General features: G+C 47.9%; 1 protein-coding gene across 2 annotated transcripts in view; it reads right to left on the bottom strand.

Annotated features, from left to right (window-relative positions):
* VWC2L (von Willebrand factor C domain containing 2 like) overlaps nt 1-19,473 on the bottom strand; it is a 50,748-nt gene that overhangs the window by 12,785 nt on the left and 18,490 nt on the right. For both annotated transcript variants that reach the window (XM_086751037.1, XM_086751036.1), the window contains exon 3: nt 17,687-17,816. In XM_086751037.1, coding sequence (XP_086607163.1) covers nt 17,687-17,816 — 130 coding nt within the window. The remainder of the gene's footprint in view (nt 1-17,686; nt 17,817-19,473) is intronic.

Below are 19,473 nucleotides of genomic sequence, written 5' to 3'. Positions count from 1 at the left end.
CTAACTTGGTCACTACAGCTGTGCATGATGTTTTATGAGGCGGTTTTATTTCAGATCAGTCACAAATGAAGTGGAAACTGTGACTGTGCTAATTTTGTATAAATAGGAGGAAAAAAATTGCAAAACGAGGGGGCTGGGGGCGGGGGGAAGAACCAGGATTACTATACATTTATCTGAGCTGTGCATTTAGAAGCGCAGTCTACTGAAAACCCAACTCAACCCACTGTTGGCTAACTACCGTGGTTAACGCATGATGACAGCCGCACCACCATGCCCATTAGTCATGGCACTGGTTGCCTGCTGGTATGAGTAAACCTCTGCGCGAACCCCTTGCCAACGCAAAGACAGGTTTATTTAGCTGCGCGAAACCACACGCATGGGACAAACCTCCAGCTCCTGTCTGAAAAATAGAGCTTCATCGCAATGCAGATGACCGTGGGACCATGTCAACTGGTAGAACAATGCCTTTCCACCGGCATGAGATGAAACGTGGCGCTTTGAGAGCATCAGCATGGTCCCATTTTTTTTTCCCCACCTGGCAACAGATTTTTCCGACAAAGGTTTTGAACGTGGAATTGTGTTAGAAATGGAACTTTAAAGCAAAGCAAAAACTTTTCATGTAAGAGGCGAGCTGCTGCTGAAACCATTCCTTTCTGCTCTCAAAAACTCTCGTGTTTGAGTTGCTGGGTTTTCTGCTGCATGTTTTGAGCAGAACCCAATTTTCACGCTTTGTGTGACACAGCAAGCCCATCTCCTGCTGTCTTCACCACCATTCCCATCCTCCTGTCTTCACCACCGCTCCCCAAGCTCCTGGCCTCCACGATGATGGACACAGAAACAACTGGCCATGCGTGGACAAGACCCAAATGAAAGGTGAGTGAACATATACATGTGTAAAAGCTGAAAGTCTAAGACAGTCACTACAGGTTCCCCTTCCAGATGAAGGATGCACTTTTCTGAAGGGTATTTCACTGAGCTAAGTGGCACCAGCTTTTGGATTTACCCTTTTTCCATCCTTATAAATTTGCTGAATTATAATCCCACCCCAACCTTCAGGCTGGGATGCAGTGGCAGAGCTCCTACTTCTGTGCAAATCCATATAAACAACCGATTACCCAGAGACAGGGAATAACCACAATGGCAGAAACGTAATTTCTTAATTTGTTTGGGGAATTTAATTACCTGCCTGGGTCAGGGAAAAGGAAACTCGAGAAAACATCTCTCCTCCGACTCCACCCCAAGCAACCGGGAAGCTTGCTGTTACACAAGACAGAGTGCTGCCGTGCTGAGATCTGCAGCTCCTGATGAAGCAGGAGGCGAAGGAAGGCGTGGACAGGATGGATGTGACCTCGAGGGCGCACGCGGGGAGAGCAAACCGCTGCAAGGACAGGCACACCTTGGTCTGACGGACAGGTAAGACGCGCAGAGGTTGGCGCTCCTGGAATAAGCAGGCCCCTAGACCCTTCTGCTGGGACCTGCCCTGATTTCTCCAACAGCTGCAGAAGCAGCTTTATTCCACATTTTGTCCCTAGATTTTGCTCTTCCGAGCACCCATCATGCTACCTGCATTTAATGGTATCCATGGCATTTACACGGTGCTTTCTGACGGTGCCATGCACAGAGTCAGCTTGCTAATAAAAAGAAAATGAGCGGTGCTGGTTTTGCATGTGAATAGTTGCATTTAATGAAATCATAAAATGGGAAAGGATCGTCCTTTCCTTCGCTAATAATCCTGGGTGCCACTACAAAATGCATTACCCCAATCCGTGTGGGCTTTTACACTCCAGCAGATGCCATGCGATATTACGCTGACGTGCCAGGACAGGGTAGCTGTTTTGCACTGTAAGGTAGCAGCTAGGAATGATGAAAGGCTGGGTAAATTTACGGTTGAGTATATGTGGCTCAGCATCCCTCCCCCTCAAATTTTCAGAATGCTTCGTTATCCCTCCTTCTGTCGGTCTGTTTTTATTACTTAATTACAGGATAAAACTATTGCTCACCCTCTGGTCTCGCTGGCACCGCAGTATCCAAACGGCTCACATCCGGGAGCCCGTTATCATCACAGCATCCCCGTGGGGCAGGGAAGCGCGCAGGGGAAACTGAGGCACAGACACTAAACCCAGCACACAACTGTTTTTAACAAAACTTGCAGGAACATGACAGGTTTGGGGCTGCAAACTGTGTTCTCAAATGTGACTGGAAATTGTTTCAGATCTTACTGGCGGGTGGAAGGAACTGCGGCACCAAGCGGCAAAGTGATGGACAGCTACCTCCAAATGGAATTCCCCATTTCTGAGTGTTTCCACGCTCCTTAGCAGGTATTCTCTACCTCGTTTTTCCAGCGTTCATTTTGTCCTTTAGATATTCTTTTAAAGCCAGAAGGGGGATTTAGACATTACAACAGCTACTGACCTGACACAAGTTAATGATTTTATAAAATGCCTTTAAAATGCTTTACTTTAAAAGATTGATGTTTCCTATTGTATTTTTTCAATGCCAATTAATTACTTAATTCATTAGCAATGTAACACAAGAATAGTCTTTGAAAATCCAGTGCTTTGTGTAGATGCCTTTAATTATGGATAATTAAATACTGTGGAAGGACCTGATTATACCTCTGAGCATTTTCTAATCTGGAAAATGAAACACGCTCTTGTGCTCTTGAACGCATATAACAAAAGCTGAGCGCAACATGCAGGAAAAAAAAAGATGGGGAAAAAAAAAAAAAAAGCAGCACCCCGAAATCCAGACCAGCCCAAACCCCCACAACTGAAGGAGGGTAGAAATCCCTGGGGAAGCTTGAGGGCTTTTGACTTCTCCGCGCAGCGTTGTACCCAGTCCCTGCCTTGGGAATACATGCGGAAGCCCATGGAAGCTCAATGTGGAGCCGCTGCAGCCAGCGAGCAAACACAGGCTCAGGGCAACTCGATGTTAACGCCTGCTGAAGTTGGGCACAGACTTCCAGATGGTCCTTTGTAGGTAGGGCTGCAATAGCCAAAACTGCTAAAAAGAGCAAGGCGCTCTCCAGATGAAAGCAGGGCTGACCTTGGAAGATGAACGCTTGCCAGTGCCACAGGTTACTCTACCAGTTCAGCTTTGCATTCCTCCCCCTTCCTTTTCTTTTCCTTTTTCTCCTCTTTATTCCTCCGCAGCGATTGCAGTGAGCAAGTCAGCATCCAGAGGGCTACAATGACCAGCATCACCGGCTCAGAAAGGGTTTTAATCTCGGAAGCAAGCCAGGGAAATGTTTGTTTTGATGACAGTGTCACCCCAGCGCTTTCAAGACAGATCCACTCCCTACCACAGCTGTGATACTGCAGTAGGCCCAAGGAGTTTTGTTTTCAGCTCTTTTTTTTTTAAAAATGGGGAAAAAGGAGAAGCATCGGTGTCTAAATAAAGCCAATTTGTGCTGTCATGCCATGCACCCTCGCTGCCTACGCCTTCCCTTCCTCCTCCCCCTGGCATCTTCCAGCCAATTCCTCCCAGCATCCCTGCCCCTCCTGCACCCTCCGCAACCGATTGCCTTCTGCCTTAAATAAAACCCACCGATTACGGTCCTGAGTGATAAAACGAGGCCAGGGGCTTTCCGCTGCCTGTGGCCAGTCCCGCTTGGCTGGCTGGGAGCTGACTTTTGCCGCCGGGCGGCCCGACCCAACTCCCTGGTGAACGGCAGGTTATTGATGCGCCCAGCACATATGCTGCAGAACGGGGCTGTTAAGCACCGTTATCACAAATGAGCCATCAACCAGCGCGACAAAATACTTCTAGAGAGCACAGGCCAGGGCTGGGTAAACCTCCAGCGGATGCTTTCAAGAGCAAACAGCATCTATTTATATCCCCTAGACTCTTATTTTGCATCCTTCTTCCCCGGGCCATGAAGTGATTGCCAAGCCCAGTGAATAAACTGTGTCGTCTTTATTGAAGCTATTTCTCAGCTGGGAAATTTTGGGAGAAAAATCAGGATGGGCCCTGTGAAACCTTAGGGGCAGGACAACACGAGGGGGATGCACAAATGGGCTTCACACCAGCACTGATTGATCGGGAGTGCCAAAAAGAGGGAAAATGTCGCCCGTAATGCACGGGCTGCCTGTTTGTGTTAAGGAGTCAAAGTATCAACCAAGACTTTGTGGCTGCCGATGTCAAAGTGCGGGGTGTTCCTCTGCCCCAGAGATCCCCTCCTGGGGTGCACAGCCAAAATCCTCAGACCCCACAAAGACGGCAATAATGCCGTATTAAAAGGTGCAAACATGACCAGACTCAGTGCCACTTTAACCTTGCCATTTGGGAAAGTTTTGGCCATAACGAGCTTATTTGGGGGAATTTAATTTTTTTTTTCTTCGCCAACAGAATGGTGGCAAACAGAATGGCCATGAGCTGGCCCCCTCTGGTGATCCCCTGCCCGCTGATACATACAGTGATGGAGAACCACTGGGTTGGCCCCACTTTGGAGTCTATTCCCCACAAAACTGAACCTCACCCAGCACACGCAATAGCTGGTTTACCGCAGCCTCCCCTGTGCAAATGTTTGGTGCACCGGAGCAGGCCGTGCCGGGAAAGCCCCATCCTCAGTCGAGTAAACCGCGGTACTAACAGAACGCACCCTTTTCCTTGAGCATCACTTTCACATCTGGCAAATCCCGTTCACCCACCGCTCTGAAACCCCGGTGCAAACGGCAGCAAACCGAAGGAGGCAGAGCAGCAAGGTCCGGGGGGTGTGCAGACCCCCCTAGCCCAGACAAGCACGCTCCCTTGCACATCAACGCACCCCAGGAGGATGGCAGCTGCCTGTAACTCCGCCGTTCATCCCAAGGGCAGCACCACCTCGCAGTGTCCCCAGACTCAGAGGGCACGAGGCCGGCTTACACGGGTGCAGGAACTCGCCCTGGCTATTTTCGGCGTGTAACAACTTAATTATCAAACTGTTAGGACAAATGAGAGGGGGGGCAAATCCTCAGCTGCTGAAAAAGCACAAGCGTTTCCCCTGGAGCAAGGCAGCCAGGCCAATTTGCACCAGTCTCAGGAACAGGATCACCGTGTATTTGCTCTCTAGGAGGGAACAAATATAGCCAAGAAAAAAACATGGTTTCTGTGCAAAACATAGCAAATACATAGAACTGTTACTATTGTGGACAGGTTTCCATTTTTAATCACAGCTTTCCAAGTCCTTAATAATTACTGTTTGACATTTCCTGTAATACATTTCTTTTTTGTTTGACACAGCTTGAAAAGCAACTAGAACTTCTCTCTCACTGCTTTCCCCGTAGCACAGCGAGGGCACCAGAGCCTCACATGCATCAGCCGCGGCGTGCCGAACAAAAGCAAGCTAAATTCATTCATCAATCGCTGGCAGCCGCTGCCCCGATCTGTAACCCGGCGGGCAGGTCTGCGACGGCCACGCCGCTGGGAAGGGGCCGGTGCCCACGCCGCCCGCGCAACTGCCGGCCTCTGCTTGCCGGGAGATAAGGGATGACGCATCGGATGCTGCTGCGGAGCCGGTTCAGACGAATAATCCTCATGCAGAAGGAGTCCCTTGGACGTCAGCGGTGGCTGTGGTGAGTCAGAGATCAGAGAACGAGGCTTGTCTGGAAGGAACACCCAGCGTTGGCTCGGCTCTCATGAGATCAGAGCCTCTGACTTGCAAACCGAGGCACCGAAACGCTGCCCGTCAGCTGCAGCGCGTTCTTCAGCCTCTGCTCAGCAGAGGAGCTGACGAGGGGATTATTTACTCCCTGCTTTCTGTAACGGTTTCGGTCTGCAGTGAGAGCTGAGAGAGGGCAGCACAAAAGCACGCTGGTATTTTGGTCCACAAACCAGAAGCCAGGCAAACGCATTGACCTGAGCTAATGAGACTCAGGAGTACCGAGGCGGTATCGAACGAGGGCTCTTCCACCCGCGCCACCTGACATTTCCCATGCGTTTCAATCAGATGAGACGGTGCCATTCAAGGCGCTGTTCTGCAAGCAGCAAAGCCTGCGGGTTGGATCCTGTGAGGTGCAGAGGGTTTCCCGAGAAGGGCTGGGGGCCGGCAGCCCTCTCCCAGTCAAGCACGGAAGGCAGTGGCTCCCAAGGCATCTAACCCCAGGGGAGGGTTTGAGTCCCACCCTGCAGCTGACTACTTACCCGGGCGCGGGAGGGACACGAGCGGGAAGGACGGTTTCCCATCGCAGTTGGAGCTTTGTTGCTATTCCTCTCCCACTCAAAAGGAGAGAGAAAAGCCAAAGTTGCAAACCATTTTTTGCGTTTAATAAAATCAGAGCGGGTTGTCTGAAACAAATCAATGGGCAAAAAGTCCCTTCACTTCTGTCCTCCCTATCTGAAAAGTTCCAAATTATCAAATAAAGATCTACATGCCAAACCACGTCACCCCCTCCGCCCTCCCAGATTTGACTCATTTCCTTTTGAAAGCATTTAAACGGGGCATCTGATCATCTAAAGGTTTTTCCCTGACCTTTTTAAACGTAAAAACAGCAAGTTGGCTATAATTAGCCTTTTCCCCGGGGATGTTCCAGTGAGTCGGCATTTTCTGACCAACATATTCCCATCTTCTTCAAACACGCTCAACCGGCCGCGGTTAAAAAAGGCCGAGCTTTGAAAGGCTGGGGAGAACTTTGTGTGCTCATCTTCACACAGACCCACTTCTCTCCACAGATCCCTGGGCAGGACATCAGGTACTTTGCTTTTTGGTAAGTTGGCTCCTGCTCCATTTATCCTAACAAACACGAGCTTCCCTACCAGCGCTACCTGGCACAAAACATTTTTAACTGGGACAAAAATGTGGTGTAGTTGATGTAAAATGAGTTACACCAGTTTACATCAGTTGTGGGACTGGTCCATATCTATTTATTTTTTCTTAAAACTACCTACTGAATTCTTAGTGGCAGTTTTGGTTTCAGAAACAGGTACAAGTGGAAGACCTAAGTCATAGAGTTTACGTGAAACAAAGGAACCTGAGGAGCCTCCATGTAATGTAACGTTGCTCACATGGTGCACGTGATGAGGCTGCAGAAGCTCAGGGATACCCAGGGGGGGCTTTGATTGCCTTTCCAGTTCCTAGGAGATGAACTTTAACTTGCAGTTGACATCTTCTGTGCACAAATAAGGTTAAATCATACACATGATCAGATCACACACATCCTGAGCGCACCGCGGACAGGGCAGGTTTCAAACCCTGTTTGTTATGTAGGCCTGCCAGTCTGTGGTGTTCTCCATACTGGTCTGAAGGGGTTTTAGCTTGGTATTTTGAGTTTCTACCACGAGCAAACTCTGATTTTCATGGTTTTAAGTTTCAAGAACTTGGGTACAAACAGAAATGACAAGGAATACCTACAGAAGATTGCTCAGAGTGACAACGTTTTGGAATGAAACCCACCCAGTACATACCTACACCCAAAGGGTGGGTCCCTTCAGTCCCGCAGAAAGGCAGCATGTCCTCAGGACACAGACAGAAGCTTGGAGGACTGGACCACTGGGCTGTCACTGTCTTTGCTAATGACCCACTGTATCACCTGGGGTGCATCACTGCCCTCCTCCCTGCCTCCTCTCCTCCCCAGTCCCTGTTTCTGGTGTGAGCTCTGTGCCTCAAATCTCTACAGATGAAGTCTCCTTGTGGCTTAGCGCTTCTGGAGACAAAAATTATATGGGTAAGAGAGCAGCGGCAGCTTTTCTTGTGGAGGAACTTGGAGAGGACACTCATACTGCCAAATAAAATAGGGCACGAGACTCCTCTGGCTCTAACACCACGTGGCAAAGACTGGCCACATCCACACCACCTGCCATTGCTCACTGGACCTCCTCCAGACCCCAGGAGGTGCCCTCTTCACCCCAAGATGCAATTACTTCATCTGCATTTCTTTGGACTGCCCAAGAGAGCACGGGGACTGCCCTGCAGCCCAGTGGGGTGATGGCTCCTTAGCATCAAGGGTGCTGCACGTGAACTTGGGGTTGGGGTGAAGACCTGTCTGGGTGGTGGAGCACACAAAGCCTGTCAAGCCAGTGCTGGCTGACTGCTGCGACTTCACCCATTATGAAGTGCTGACAATCAGAGTCCTATGGGCAAGTTCTCTGCCCAGCCCTCTTTTATTCAGCTGTACCGATATGGCCAAAGGCATGAGGAGCCGAACCACACCAACCCAACCAGCCAAAGCAAAGGATGCAACATCCTCTCCTCTTCTCCACTGGGCTTTTATTTGCTGATGACCAAGCCCAAGCTCTTCAGTCTCAGGTATGAATTCGGGTCAACACTGCAGACGGGTTTTCTAAACACAAACACAGAAAGCAAGAAATTACCCCCAACAAGCCAAGCTCTTTGCAGCCTGTGGTCCAGGGGTGGAGGTGAGAAAAGCCGCACGCTGCAGGAGGGATGCCCTGGCGCTGAGCCTGTAGACCTGCACTGAGAGCTGAAAGCACCCATGGAAAGTCAGAGCACGAAGACAGCTAACCGAGAGGGTGAGCCAAGGGGGTGGAAGGAAATGGATGCTGGTGCTCGTAGGCAGAAGAGCATCTCTGGACAACAGGGACTGGCAGTATCTGGTGACAGTCCTGGCACTGTACCGGCCTTGAGCCTGTCCTAAGGAACCTTCTCCAGGCAGCACAGCTCAACCACTGTCACACAGCAGTATCGCCACCATGTCTAAATAATGTTCTTCCACCCTCACCCAGACGTGCTGTCACAAATTGTGGGTCCCTCTGGCAAATGGTTCTACTAAACTTGCACTTATTTTCATTCTGCCCAGGAGATCAGCAAATCAGGGATAGAGATGAAGAAAAATGCACCTTAAAAATACTTTTTAGTGTCTTCAGCGGAACTGATTGGTGAGTTGGCAAGCGCAACAGGCTAGGATGATGTGCAAACACACAGTAATACCCAGAATGAGATTACTGCACTGATTTCCTTCACAGAGATGCGTAGGTGTAGAAGAGACAGGAGGCTGCGGATGAAATGCAGGACCTCACCAAAAAAGCTGAGGAGCTGGAGACACAGGTAAGGTGGAGGGAAAGAAAAGAAGCAGGAGGAGAGAACTTCTAAGTGCCTTTTTTAATTCTAAGTTTTCTCAGGCTTGCTTAGCTCTAATCTTTAATTCATATTTTCATTATAGTCTCTTTGCTCTGTCAAGTCTGCGTTTCATGTAAAAGGAGCAGCTCAAACATCAATTATTTGACATAAGTCACCCCCCTGTTAAAGTCCTCTACTCTACATACATGTAGGCTCCAATAAAAGAAGCATTAAACATTCATTAAATTACAAATACATGAAGACAGTGCCTGCCACTCTTCTCATACAGATATGCTTAATAATCCCAAGCTTCCAGAGCAGCAGAAGCAAACCCATCTCCCATCCTTTTAGAAAGCCCAACCATGCAAAACACCCCGGCCTGCTGCAATTTGCCTGTGAGTCACGCAGGGACTATCAGCTCTTGCAGGTCAGGTCCTCATCCAGAGTAAATCAGAGTAAAACGACACTGCTGGCGTTACACTGAGTGACATGGACTCAGGATTTGGCTTCAGGCTTCTCCAAAATGGTTTACAGCAATGTAATTGGATAATAATGTCACTTCTGGCCCTTTAACTTACACCAAGAACAACACCGCGCCGGCTTTAATTTCAGTACTGCCCAGGCTGCTTGCGTTCTGCAAAAGGAACCTGGTTTCCCAATGTGAATCTAGGAATTTTTTTCCCAAAAAGCCGCACACCCACCCCATCCTCTACAAGATATTGCCATGATGATAGTGGATCCTAAACCACCACTGCCATAGGCTCGTGCACACAAATTTCAGCAGCATTTTCCCAAGGGGAAACAATCACCGATGAGCAGATGCTTCTTCATAAATATTTCTGAGTTTGAAGAGCAACGCAGACCATGTAATGTGTTTCCCACATCTTTGCGAGCTGTGTCCGCTTAATGAGAGCTTTGGAGCAAGTCCCATCCGACAAACGGCTTCTCATAACCCGCCCTTCTCCTCAGGGTGCCTGCAGGCATTCATTTTAAACTCTGCTGGGGTGGAAGCACGAAAACACGCTTGGGACCTGGGGTACAAATTCAGGAGAGTGGCTTTCAGCTCCTGACTGGCCTCGCTCCATCTGGCAGAGTCTTCTCCCGTCTCGTTTAATATGTGAATTACCCTTTTCTTGCTTCCTGGGCACAGGAAGAGCCCACGATGCTCGGGAAGCATTAGCTGCCCTGTAAGCGTGCAGAGCAACACGCCGGGTCGCAAGGGGCTGCCGTCCCGCTGGCTCCCTCCCGCAGCGCTCTTTGAACGGAGCTTTTCCCAGCAGCATCCCTGTCTCTCTGACGCTGCGCAGTTCAGCAGCTACTGCTTTGTGTGAGCACTGAGCTGTGTGATAGAGTTAATCACATTAAGCGCTCTTCAGTTCATGGCTTTTTTGGTCCTCCCTTGCCTCTTTTAGTCTTTCCTTCTAAACTTCAGGAGGTGGCATGCTCAACTCAGCCCTCCTCGATGCTCTCCAGCACCAGGATGGCGAATTCTGAAAGGTTTACCTTTCCAAAGCTCTTCACCATTGTTAGATGACTCTTCCAACAGCTGTGTCCACAGGAGCATGTCATAGTCTTGAGTCAGCAGGGCATTTAAGCATCTGGATAATCCAACTGTGTCAGACTTCCAAAAGCAATGGAGGGGCTGGCTCTTGACAGACGCTTAGGTACCTAACGCTCATCAGCAAGTTCGGCATTTACGTGCCTGTAACCACCCTGCCTGAAGTCATGGAGGTGAACGAGCTCCCCCGACAATCAATTACGGTGAGATTATTTCTTTGCAAAGAACAGTAAAGCAAGTACTGAAGTATTTTGTCAGGTTGGTGACTGCCTGGTGACTTCTACCAGCTTTATTCCCTCTGTTGGTAATCAACTCACTCCTTTAATTGAGCTAACAGGACACCACAGTTTACATTCCTGCCAGTAAACACGAAGAACGTTAGCTGACAAACAAAACCGCATCCTCTGTAGTCCCAGGAATTTTCTCTTGCATTCAACCTTCCAAAACCATTGGTTTTCATAGCTGGCCACGAAGCCGCGGTGCACTGAGCTCTGTCATCACAATGTCAAGGTGGCTTCTACAGGTTCTGCAAAAACGGAAGACGACTTCTGAATTGGCAGCATCGGCACAGCAGCGCTAAGGAGTCAGCTGTGAACCATCCACCAGCCCCCATGCGCTGGCTAAGCGCTGCCTGAAGAGGAGCAGGTCCTTTCCGTGAGCCCTCAGCCTGACGTCTGAACGGGGTGGTGATGGTGGGGTCGACCAAGTACCCAAAAAGCTGGCTGGCTGCTGTGAATACTTCATCCACCAAGAATGAAGGGTGACGCTACCCTACTGGCTTCGGTCTCCGGGACCTAAGAGGAGGATTGTAGAGTCCAGCAAAGTCCGGCATGGGGGACAGGTCCTCTTCTTGGCTGGTCACATTCAACTCGCATCTGCACAATCAAGCAGCATATTGCATAGACTTTGACTGAAGGGGTTTTAACTGCAATCTTAAAATCTGGCCATTTCAGGAATTCCTGAAATAAATTAGAAGAGGAATTTTATTTTAGTTGTTTTTTTTTCCTAAAGGAACTTCCCCATGGCTCCAAACCACTGTTTTCCATAAAGTAAATGAATATGAAGTCTTCTCTCCTCCTCTTGCCACATTTTCTGTGTCATCTTTATCCTGCAACAGTTGCACATAACCAAATGGCAGACAAAACATCCTCTCCCCAAAACCTTCCTTTTTCTCCTCAAACTCTTAGCAATTTTTTTCCACACTTCATTGATATTTTTTTTGTCACTGATCATGTTAGAAGCAGATGCTTTCCAAAACAATGACCTGGAGATTCAGTGATCCACATCTTGCAGATAAATAACAAGCTATATTTATGCAATAAAGCACAGGTAAAATAACACCCAGGCACTGGATTATTTGATATTAAAATCTTGGCGCTTTTCCAGATAGTTGATAATTTGGAACAATAGAGACCACATGGGAAAATTCTTTTTGTCAATATTGGTTGACAACTTGCACTGTTAATCCATTACCTTCACCTAAAATACAATAAATAATTTACATTTATATGTAGCCTTCTGTCCCTCAAAATCCCAAAAGGTTTTGCCCAAGAAACACCTCGCATTGCCCCCCCAAGCCAATACCTGGGCATTGATTTGGTCGTCTCCCTGATTCCGAAGGAAGAGCGCTGCTCATTGGCCGCATCACCAACATCTCTTTCTGTGGCATCTAGATTTTCCTGGGAGATCTACCCAACCCGAGCGGTAATTAGAGCTTAGTTTCTGAATGTAATGAAGTTCCTGAACCAACTTTCATCTGGCACGTGGCTGGGCAGGACAGGAACAGCCTGACTGGGAGTGCCTGCCCATGTTCCGGCACCAGCTCCCCTCACCATCCACAGTGGAGCTTTTCTGAAGGGACATCCCTTCCCTTCGGCCCTCGGAGACTTCAATTTCTAGGAAAAGGCAGCCTGGAAGGTCAGCCCCTGGGTGTTGCTCTACACAGCGGCGTGCAAAACTCGCTTAGGGACACGCGACGCCTGTTCGTTTGCTCAAGGAAAGGCTGCCCTCGGCTTCGGTGGACTGGGAAAATCCTCGGGGGGTTTCCTGGGCAAAGGCGCTGTGTTCCAGAAGGAACAGGCTGGGGTGCAGAATGCGTATTTCAAATTAACTCAGAGAGAGAACTAATGAGCAGCAAGTTTATATTCTCACTAAATTAAAAGAGAAGCTTAGGTAAAATGTGGCTTTATATGCATGGAAATAAACTATTATTTACTCACTTTTGTCCTCGTGCCCTCAAAGATGAAGACATTTGTATGGAATTATTAATATTTATAGCACATTACAATAAATACCCATAAGAGTGGTGCCTGAACACACGCTATTTTACCAAGGTAAAACCTGTTGAAGGTCACAGGGATCTTTTACTTCTGTGCAGCGGGCAGGATCAGACTCTTTACTTTGAAATCTGTATCAATTGTGATAATTTAAAACTTTAATTAAAGACTGGGCGACAGATTATCTACAAACGCCTTCCTGCTGCCCAGTATTTCATCACAAATGTCTCCAGAAGCCCAGGCTAACGTGACTAAGCGCGCGTGCCAGGCCGTATTTCACTGTGGACATGTTAGCTTTTATCTGTCTCGTGGGGTAACAAATTCTTTTGTTGAGGATCGGTGGCAACAAAAATTAAATTAAGAGCAAAACTAGACCCCAAACCAGAAATTTATAATGCTTATTCGATTCATCCCTCAAGAAAATGAAAGTGCCAAGGCAAAGTCTATTTTAGCAGTTGCGTTAATGTATGTGTAAATGGGTGAAGGCGCCTTTGAAATGCTCCAAAAAGAATTTCACACTTTACAGAGGAGAAGAAGTTAACAATTCTATTGTGGCATTTATTGGGATTTTTAAATTAATTTCCTCGACACAGCTGTGCCGTAAAATCCCCCACGACGATGAATTTTTGCTAATGTTGAGATTATTTGCGGATACAATTCTGAAGGAGCACTTCATAAAATCGGGAGCACGTGGGTCGCCAGGAACCCTGAGCTGCCCTTTCCTTGCCTCCGCTCACCTCCAGCCTTTCCCCGAGCAGCTGTGAGGCTGCTATTTTGAAAATGTATACGGTTTTTCTTCCAAGGAGCAGCAAACAGGGGGACGGGTGCACAAGTGGCACGATTTTGGCTCCGCACAACCAGCACCGGGCAAGGTGAAATGCAATTAATTTCTCCCTTTGTGTACGTGAGAGTTGTTCCGAGCTGGCAAAGAGGAGGAACCCATTGACTCCGGATAACGGATGAAACCAGATTAAAAGATGCGAGTGATGAAACACCGGGGAGCCCTCCCACCCTGCATCCTTGCCAAACCATGTCCAAAGGGTTGAAGGAAACGTAAAGAGCAACCTCACAGCGATGTGTAAGGAAGGGCTTTAAAAACCACACAACCCACCAGTAATGAGGCTCAGCCGCAGCAGCGGTTGGACTTACGGGGAGGGACAAGCAGAGGTTTGGAAACGAAGAGTTCAGGGTCAGGTGAGAGCAGGGGAGGGATGAGTGACACCACACAGGCATGTCTACAGCCCTGAACGCCGGAGGATGGGGACCTCATGGGGGAGTTTTGCTCGGAAAGGCTTCAGCATAAGCAGAGCAGATGGATGTTCTCGCGGAGCTGCAGGAGAACTTGGGGGCAGGAGAGAGAGCAGAGATGGTGGCAGCTACAAGCTTGATTTTAACAGCGATAGGCAAGTTCTAGTTCCCGCAGAGGAGAGAGTTAACAACAGCTGACACATTTTTGTCTGGAGAAGTCACGATGACTAGAAATAATGACTCGGGGCCATAATTCTGGGGTCTGTCACTACCAGGAAATGTGAAATCCAGTGACCTTTCATCTCCACGACAGAAATGCTAGGCGGCACCTGAAGCCATTGCCCTTAAAATCCACTCTGACAAATCGGATGATGGGACACAAAGGAGAGAACGTCCTCTCCCTCCCTCACCCCCAAATTCCAGTCTCCCAGCGAAGTCCGCCAGCTCTGCCAGGTCTGGACGAGCTACACCGCATTTAGCAAAGCACACAATAACAATTCCATTTCTTTGGACAATAAGGAGTAGACCTCTAAAGCCCCTTGCTCAGACTGCTCTTAAATTATGGGAAAGGAGGAGAGATTGATACTGGCTTTTATGAATCTTCAGGTCCGGTACGTTAGAATCAACAGATTTTTGCATTATCCTCACTGCTTCACAGCACTTTTGCCCTTGGTAAGACGTAATTAAGAAAGGCATGAAAATCCATCTGAATGTATCGAGAGGAAATTATTCTCCCATTAACGGCGGCGACAGCTAAACAAGCAGGCAAGCCACGCTGCTGGCAGAGTGCAGCACATGACGCAGGGCTGTGTTTTAACCTGAAATGACGGTTTTCCTTACCAAAATTTTAAAGAGTAGGTTTTTGAAATGAGGATTTGCACTACCTGTTGTTCTGGGGATTAACTTTTTACCCTCCCCAACAGCTGTATCCCTTGAGCTCTTCTGTTTGCCCGTCTAAAATGATGACCACAGGGACCAAAACTGGGCTAAAACCTTTTCATGGCCCTCTAACTGTCTTCACCACTTTGGCAGAAAGCAAAAGCTACTGGATGGAAGGAAAAAATGAAATAAATCTAAAAAAGGGGGGGTTTCGGGCATTTAAGTGGGTCTGTCAGCTTGTGTTATCTTCAGGCATTTGTGAAACCGCGCTTTAATTGACTGGCTGCAGCGCAGAGCCGAAAGATACAATCTTGGTCTCGAGACGAACAGACAGCTTAAAGCCTTGCGATCCCCATTCATTAGGATGTGTCAGAGGGATTCCGAGGGGGAAGAGACACAGCAATGCCTGCTACTATTTCGCATTAAGTTCCCCAAACGTAAGAGGGAGGCGAAGGGTGTTGTGCCACACTCGGAGCCATGTCCAAGAGCAGTAACAGAATTTGCTCACCGGATTCCTTGTGACAACAGAGACTATCTTGGCACCTCCTGATTTCTGTCACTGTGTGAATTTTCATCTCATTTGTGAAGGAAAAAGCCAGAACTACAAGCGTTGGCCAGCTACTAGCCAGTCAGCTCCAGCTGCAGCAGGAGGAGCAGAAAGCCCTGCCAGCTGGTGGGTCTCGCATCTCATCCCGACAGCCCAGCTGGGACGCAAGGAGGGGTTCGGCTCCCCTCCACAGCACCCCCCATGTAGACAGGCTCCTCAACCCCAAGGAACAGCCATGCCACTGCGCCGCCTCTCCCCTTGATCCACCGCTGGCTCAGAGCTGTGCTGCAAGCCCCGGATTCCTTGGCCCCAGAGACCAGGATCCCCATGCTCTTAACAGGACGGTGAGAAACAGTTCCCTGCCTAGAACAGGTTTCAGATAACTTTATATCGGCATCTCCAACAGCTGAGGGAAGAGAGGCATGAAGAAATCCGGCAAAACCATGGAGGAAGCTTCCTGGCTCCTAGCTGAGAGTTCCATTCACTACACTGTGCCCTGGAACCCCTTCAGCAGGTGACCGATTGTCCTTCTGTCCTCGTTCCCATCAGTAGGAGCTGCTTCTTTCCCCTTCCTCCTGGTTACCTGGGCACTCTGACTGTTTTTGGAAGGATGCTGCCCACTTCCCCAACCAGGGACGTTGGGGACTGCAAAACAGAAAGCCACAGATCTCTGAAGTGGGGGAGTCTGGTTACTGGGGGAAATAGTCATGGTGCTGAAGGGCTGGTAGGGAAATCCAGCAGCTCCTGGACCTCTGTGACGCCACCTTTGAGTCTGCACTCCAAGGAAGCCTGAGCGATGCTCACAGTTTGCATTCACCTGATGCAAACCAGATGGGAAGGAACTGGCAAGTGCTGCCAGCGTAAATGAGGGGGATTCAGCGTGGCACCCCGTACGCAATGGGAACACAGAGGCCAAACACACACCAGCGGCGTTTGTTTGGGTGTAAATGAGTCTGAGCTACGGCGACAGGCGTGGCCATGGCCAGAGTTACCTCAACATCAATCTTGTTGAGTGCGACGGGAAACCTCACACCCAAGCCACATGCGGAGGTGGTGGATAGAGCTGGTTACCATACTGTTTCTCTGAAGTTCATCAACAACAAACCAATGAAATTTCGTATGAACATCTTCTGCTTTTTGACAGAAGCATAAAACTCTAAATGAAAACCTTTCAAAATATTTTTGAGTAAAAACCATGGTTTAATATAAACCTCAAGAAGTATTTTTGGTCTAATTTTCCATATCGGTCTTAATTTTGCCAATTCCTTTAGTAAAAACGCTTTGCATTTCCAACTCCTTGCTTTTTCTCTATCTTAAAGAGCAAAAAATGTGTTGAAAATGTTATTTCTTTGTAAACATTTTCATTTAGGTCCAAAAGCAACCATTACTCTTATCCAGCAGCGGTGATGTATGTAAGAAGAAATACAGATGGATATGAATTCTCAACACGAGAAGGTGAGTCTAAGCAGCCATTTCGTATACGTTAAGAAAGCCACAAAGAGGTTTATGTGAAGCCAGCTCGTCTTTTAATGTCTTCATACCTACACTAGGAGAAAGGTGCTTTTCCAGAGACATACGTGCATATGGGCTGCAGGGAGACCTTCTTGGAAACAGATTTATTTTCCAAAAAGGTACTTTCAGCCACCCCAAAACCTTTATTGAAAGTCTTGCTGAATCAGAGTCGAATTAACAGGACAATAAGGGCCAACGCTACACACGCAGACTCCAGCACACAACTAATGATGTTACGGGCTTGGTGGATGCCTAACTCGCCCCAGTGGAAGTTTGGCCATTGATTTCGGTAAGTTTTCCCCTGGTCTTAAGCAATAACCATTGGTTTCTTAATTTAGGGACAAAGACTCACTCTTTTCTTATATATCTGATTTCATGTTAGACTAATTATGAGAAAAAAAGCAAAGACATGAAACGACTATCACCAATATCAGGACTCAATCCTATAAAGCCTTACTCAAGTCAGCAACCCCATCAGCTTCAAGGAGAAGACACAGGCCAGGAAAGGCAGCCTTAATTTTCACAGCCACCACCTCACAACTGAAGCCCACGCTCAAGGAGAAGGAACAGCCCCTGCGCTGATGGAAGCACATCTCCTGGCGATGCATCGGTAACAACATTTAATCAAATGTTTCCTTTACATCTTTGTTAAAGCCAAGACAGGACTTTCTTACCATTTTTGCAGACAGGACAACACTGTTCTGGTTCATAGACCGGGTTGACACACTCGGGAACTGCGCAGTCTGCTACAACACAGTGAACTTCATTGCTGGGCTCGCAGCGACACCATTCGCATGGCGAGGGCTAGGAACAAATCTAAAATTAGCCCATTTCCTCCCGTAGCTCAACAAGTTTGCAACATTTCTATCTTGGCATAAGATAAAAACATCAGCATTTAATAGCTCTTGATGGCATTCATTCAACAAATTAACCGATAGGACAAAACAGCAACATCTGAAATAGGCAACCAAACATCAGAAAAAAACAGTGAGCACGACACTTGTTTTTTTGAGAGAGGCTGTGGGTTTTTTTAGCTTTTGTCAGACTTCATCTCCCTTCATCAAAAAGGCTGAGCTGAAGCCACCAGCTTGTTCTTCTGCTCTACGCATACATTGTTATCTTACACATCTGGCCGGCAGGAGAGCAGGATTTTTGGAAGATCACGAGTGGTGGTTTCACCCAGGAAGGGAGGACAGGGTGATTTTCCAGGTCATACTCATAGCTCATGTAGACCACTACCACCAGCAAACCCCAACTTGCCGGAAAGGTGCTGCTGGGGCGGCCTGTCCATCCGCCCGCCTCTTGATGTGCTCTCACTCCCACTTTTCAGAGCAAAGGAGAGTAGTGTTGTCCTTGGAGGGGCAAAACCATTTCATTCTGTGTTTGTGACGTACCTGCACCAGGGTCTGTAAGCATTCCCATAACAGAACCATTAGGCCTGGTCCTGGCCCCACTCCTGCCTGCTTCAACAAGGTTTGTGAGCAACTGCCTCACTCAGAATATGTAAATAATTAAGAGCCTGGATAATTCTGCTGAAATCAGGGAATTCTGGATCAAAGCACCCAGCTAAATAGGTTCGTTTCAGCTCCATCAATTCAGACAGGAACCTCTATTTATCTCCCAAGCGTGGAGAGTTGACACTGTCTCACCCTTTGAAAAGCTGTGGAAATCTGCTGAAAAATAGAAAGGTCAGCGTTTTAAGGTTCCCAGTGCCCTTATGTGTGTGCAAGTCTGATGAAAGGACAAGAAGAGAGCTAAGAAAGGAGAACAAGAGCAGAAATTGAGAGGAAAATAACTTCCTTTCAGTACCTGTAGGTCCAACACACAACTCCCAATTCCTCAGCAACTGCAGGTCCCTCGCTAACACTTGAAGGAGTAAATGTGGGTATTGGAAAAAAATCTACTTTTTGTTTCATTGGTGGGAATCTGCGGCAATGGGAATTCCTTCATATTAAAACAGAAAGTGAGATGCAAAGGCAAGGAGGATTCATCCCCACGTGTTTCAGACCCCAGTGACGCGTCACTCATTTCTACAAGACAGATCCAACCTGTGAGCCCTGGTTCTGGCAGGTAAAAAGCTTTGCGGTTCACCTCTAAGCGGCTCCATATGTTGAGTCAAATAATTTATTCCCAGGAAATTCATTTCTACCTTAAAAACGTACTAATTAAAGCTTCCCTTGCTTTGTCTCAGCATCTGCAGTCTATAATTCCCATCACCTCTCATTTGCGCACGGCTTTGGCAATTTAGATAAAATCAGCACTCCTTGAGCAAGGGAAGGAGTCTGTGGAGGTGGAATTCCTCTCTCTAATTACCTTTCCTCATTCAATCCTGCTTTGATTTCCGTCTGAAGCACCAGGAATCTAAATTCATTTGACTGACATTGCTTATTCAAGGCTATTTAATAAGAAGAAACAATACAGAAGAAAATAGACAGAACTATTTGCTGAGGGATCAATAAGA

The sequence above is a fragment of the Chlamydotis macqueenii genome, chromosome 6 (genome assembly GCF_036417535.1).
Source record: "Chlamydotis macqueenii isolate bChlMac1 chromosome 6, bChlMac1.mat, whole genome shotgun sequence".
In the NCBI taxonomy this organism is placed as follows: Eukaryota; Metazoa; Chordata; class Aves; order Otidiformes; family Otididae; genus Chlamydotis; species Chlamydotis macqueenii.
This window is presented reverse-complemented; position numbering and strand designations above follow the sequence as displayed.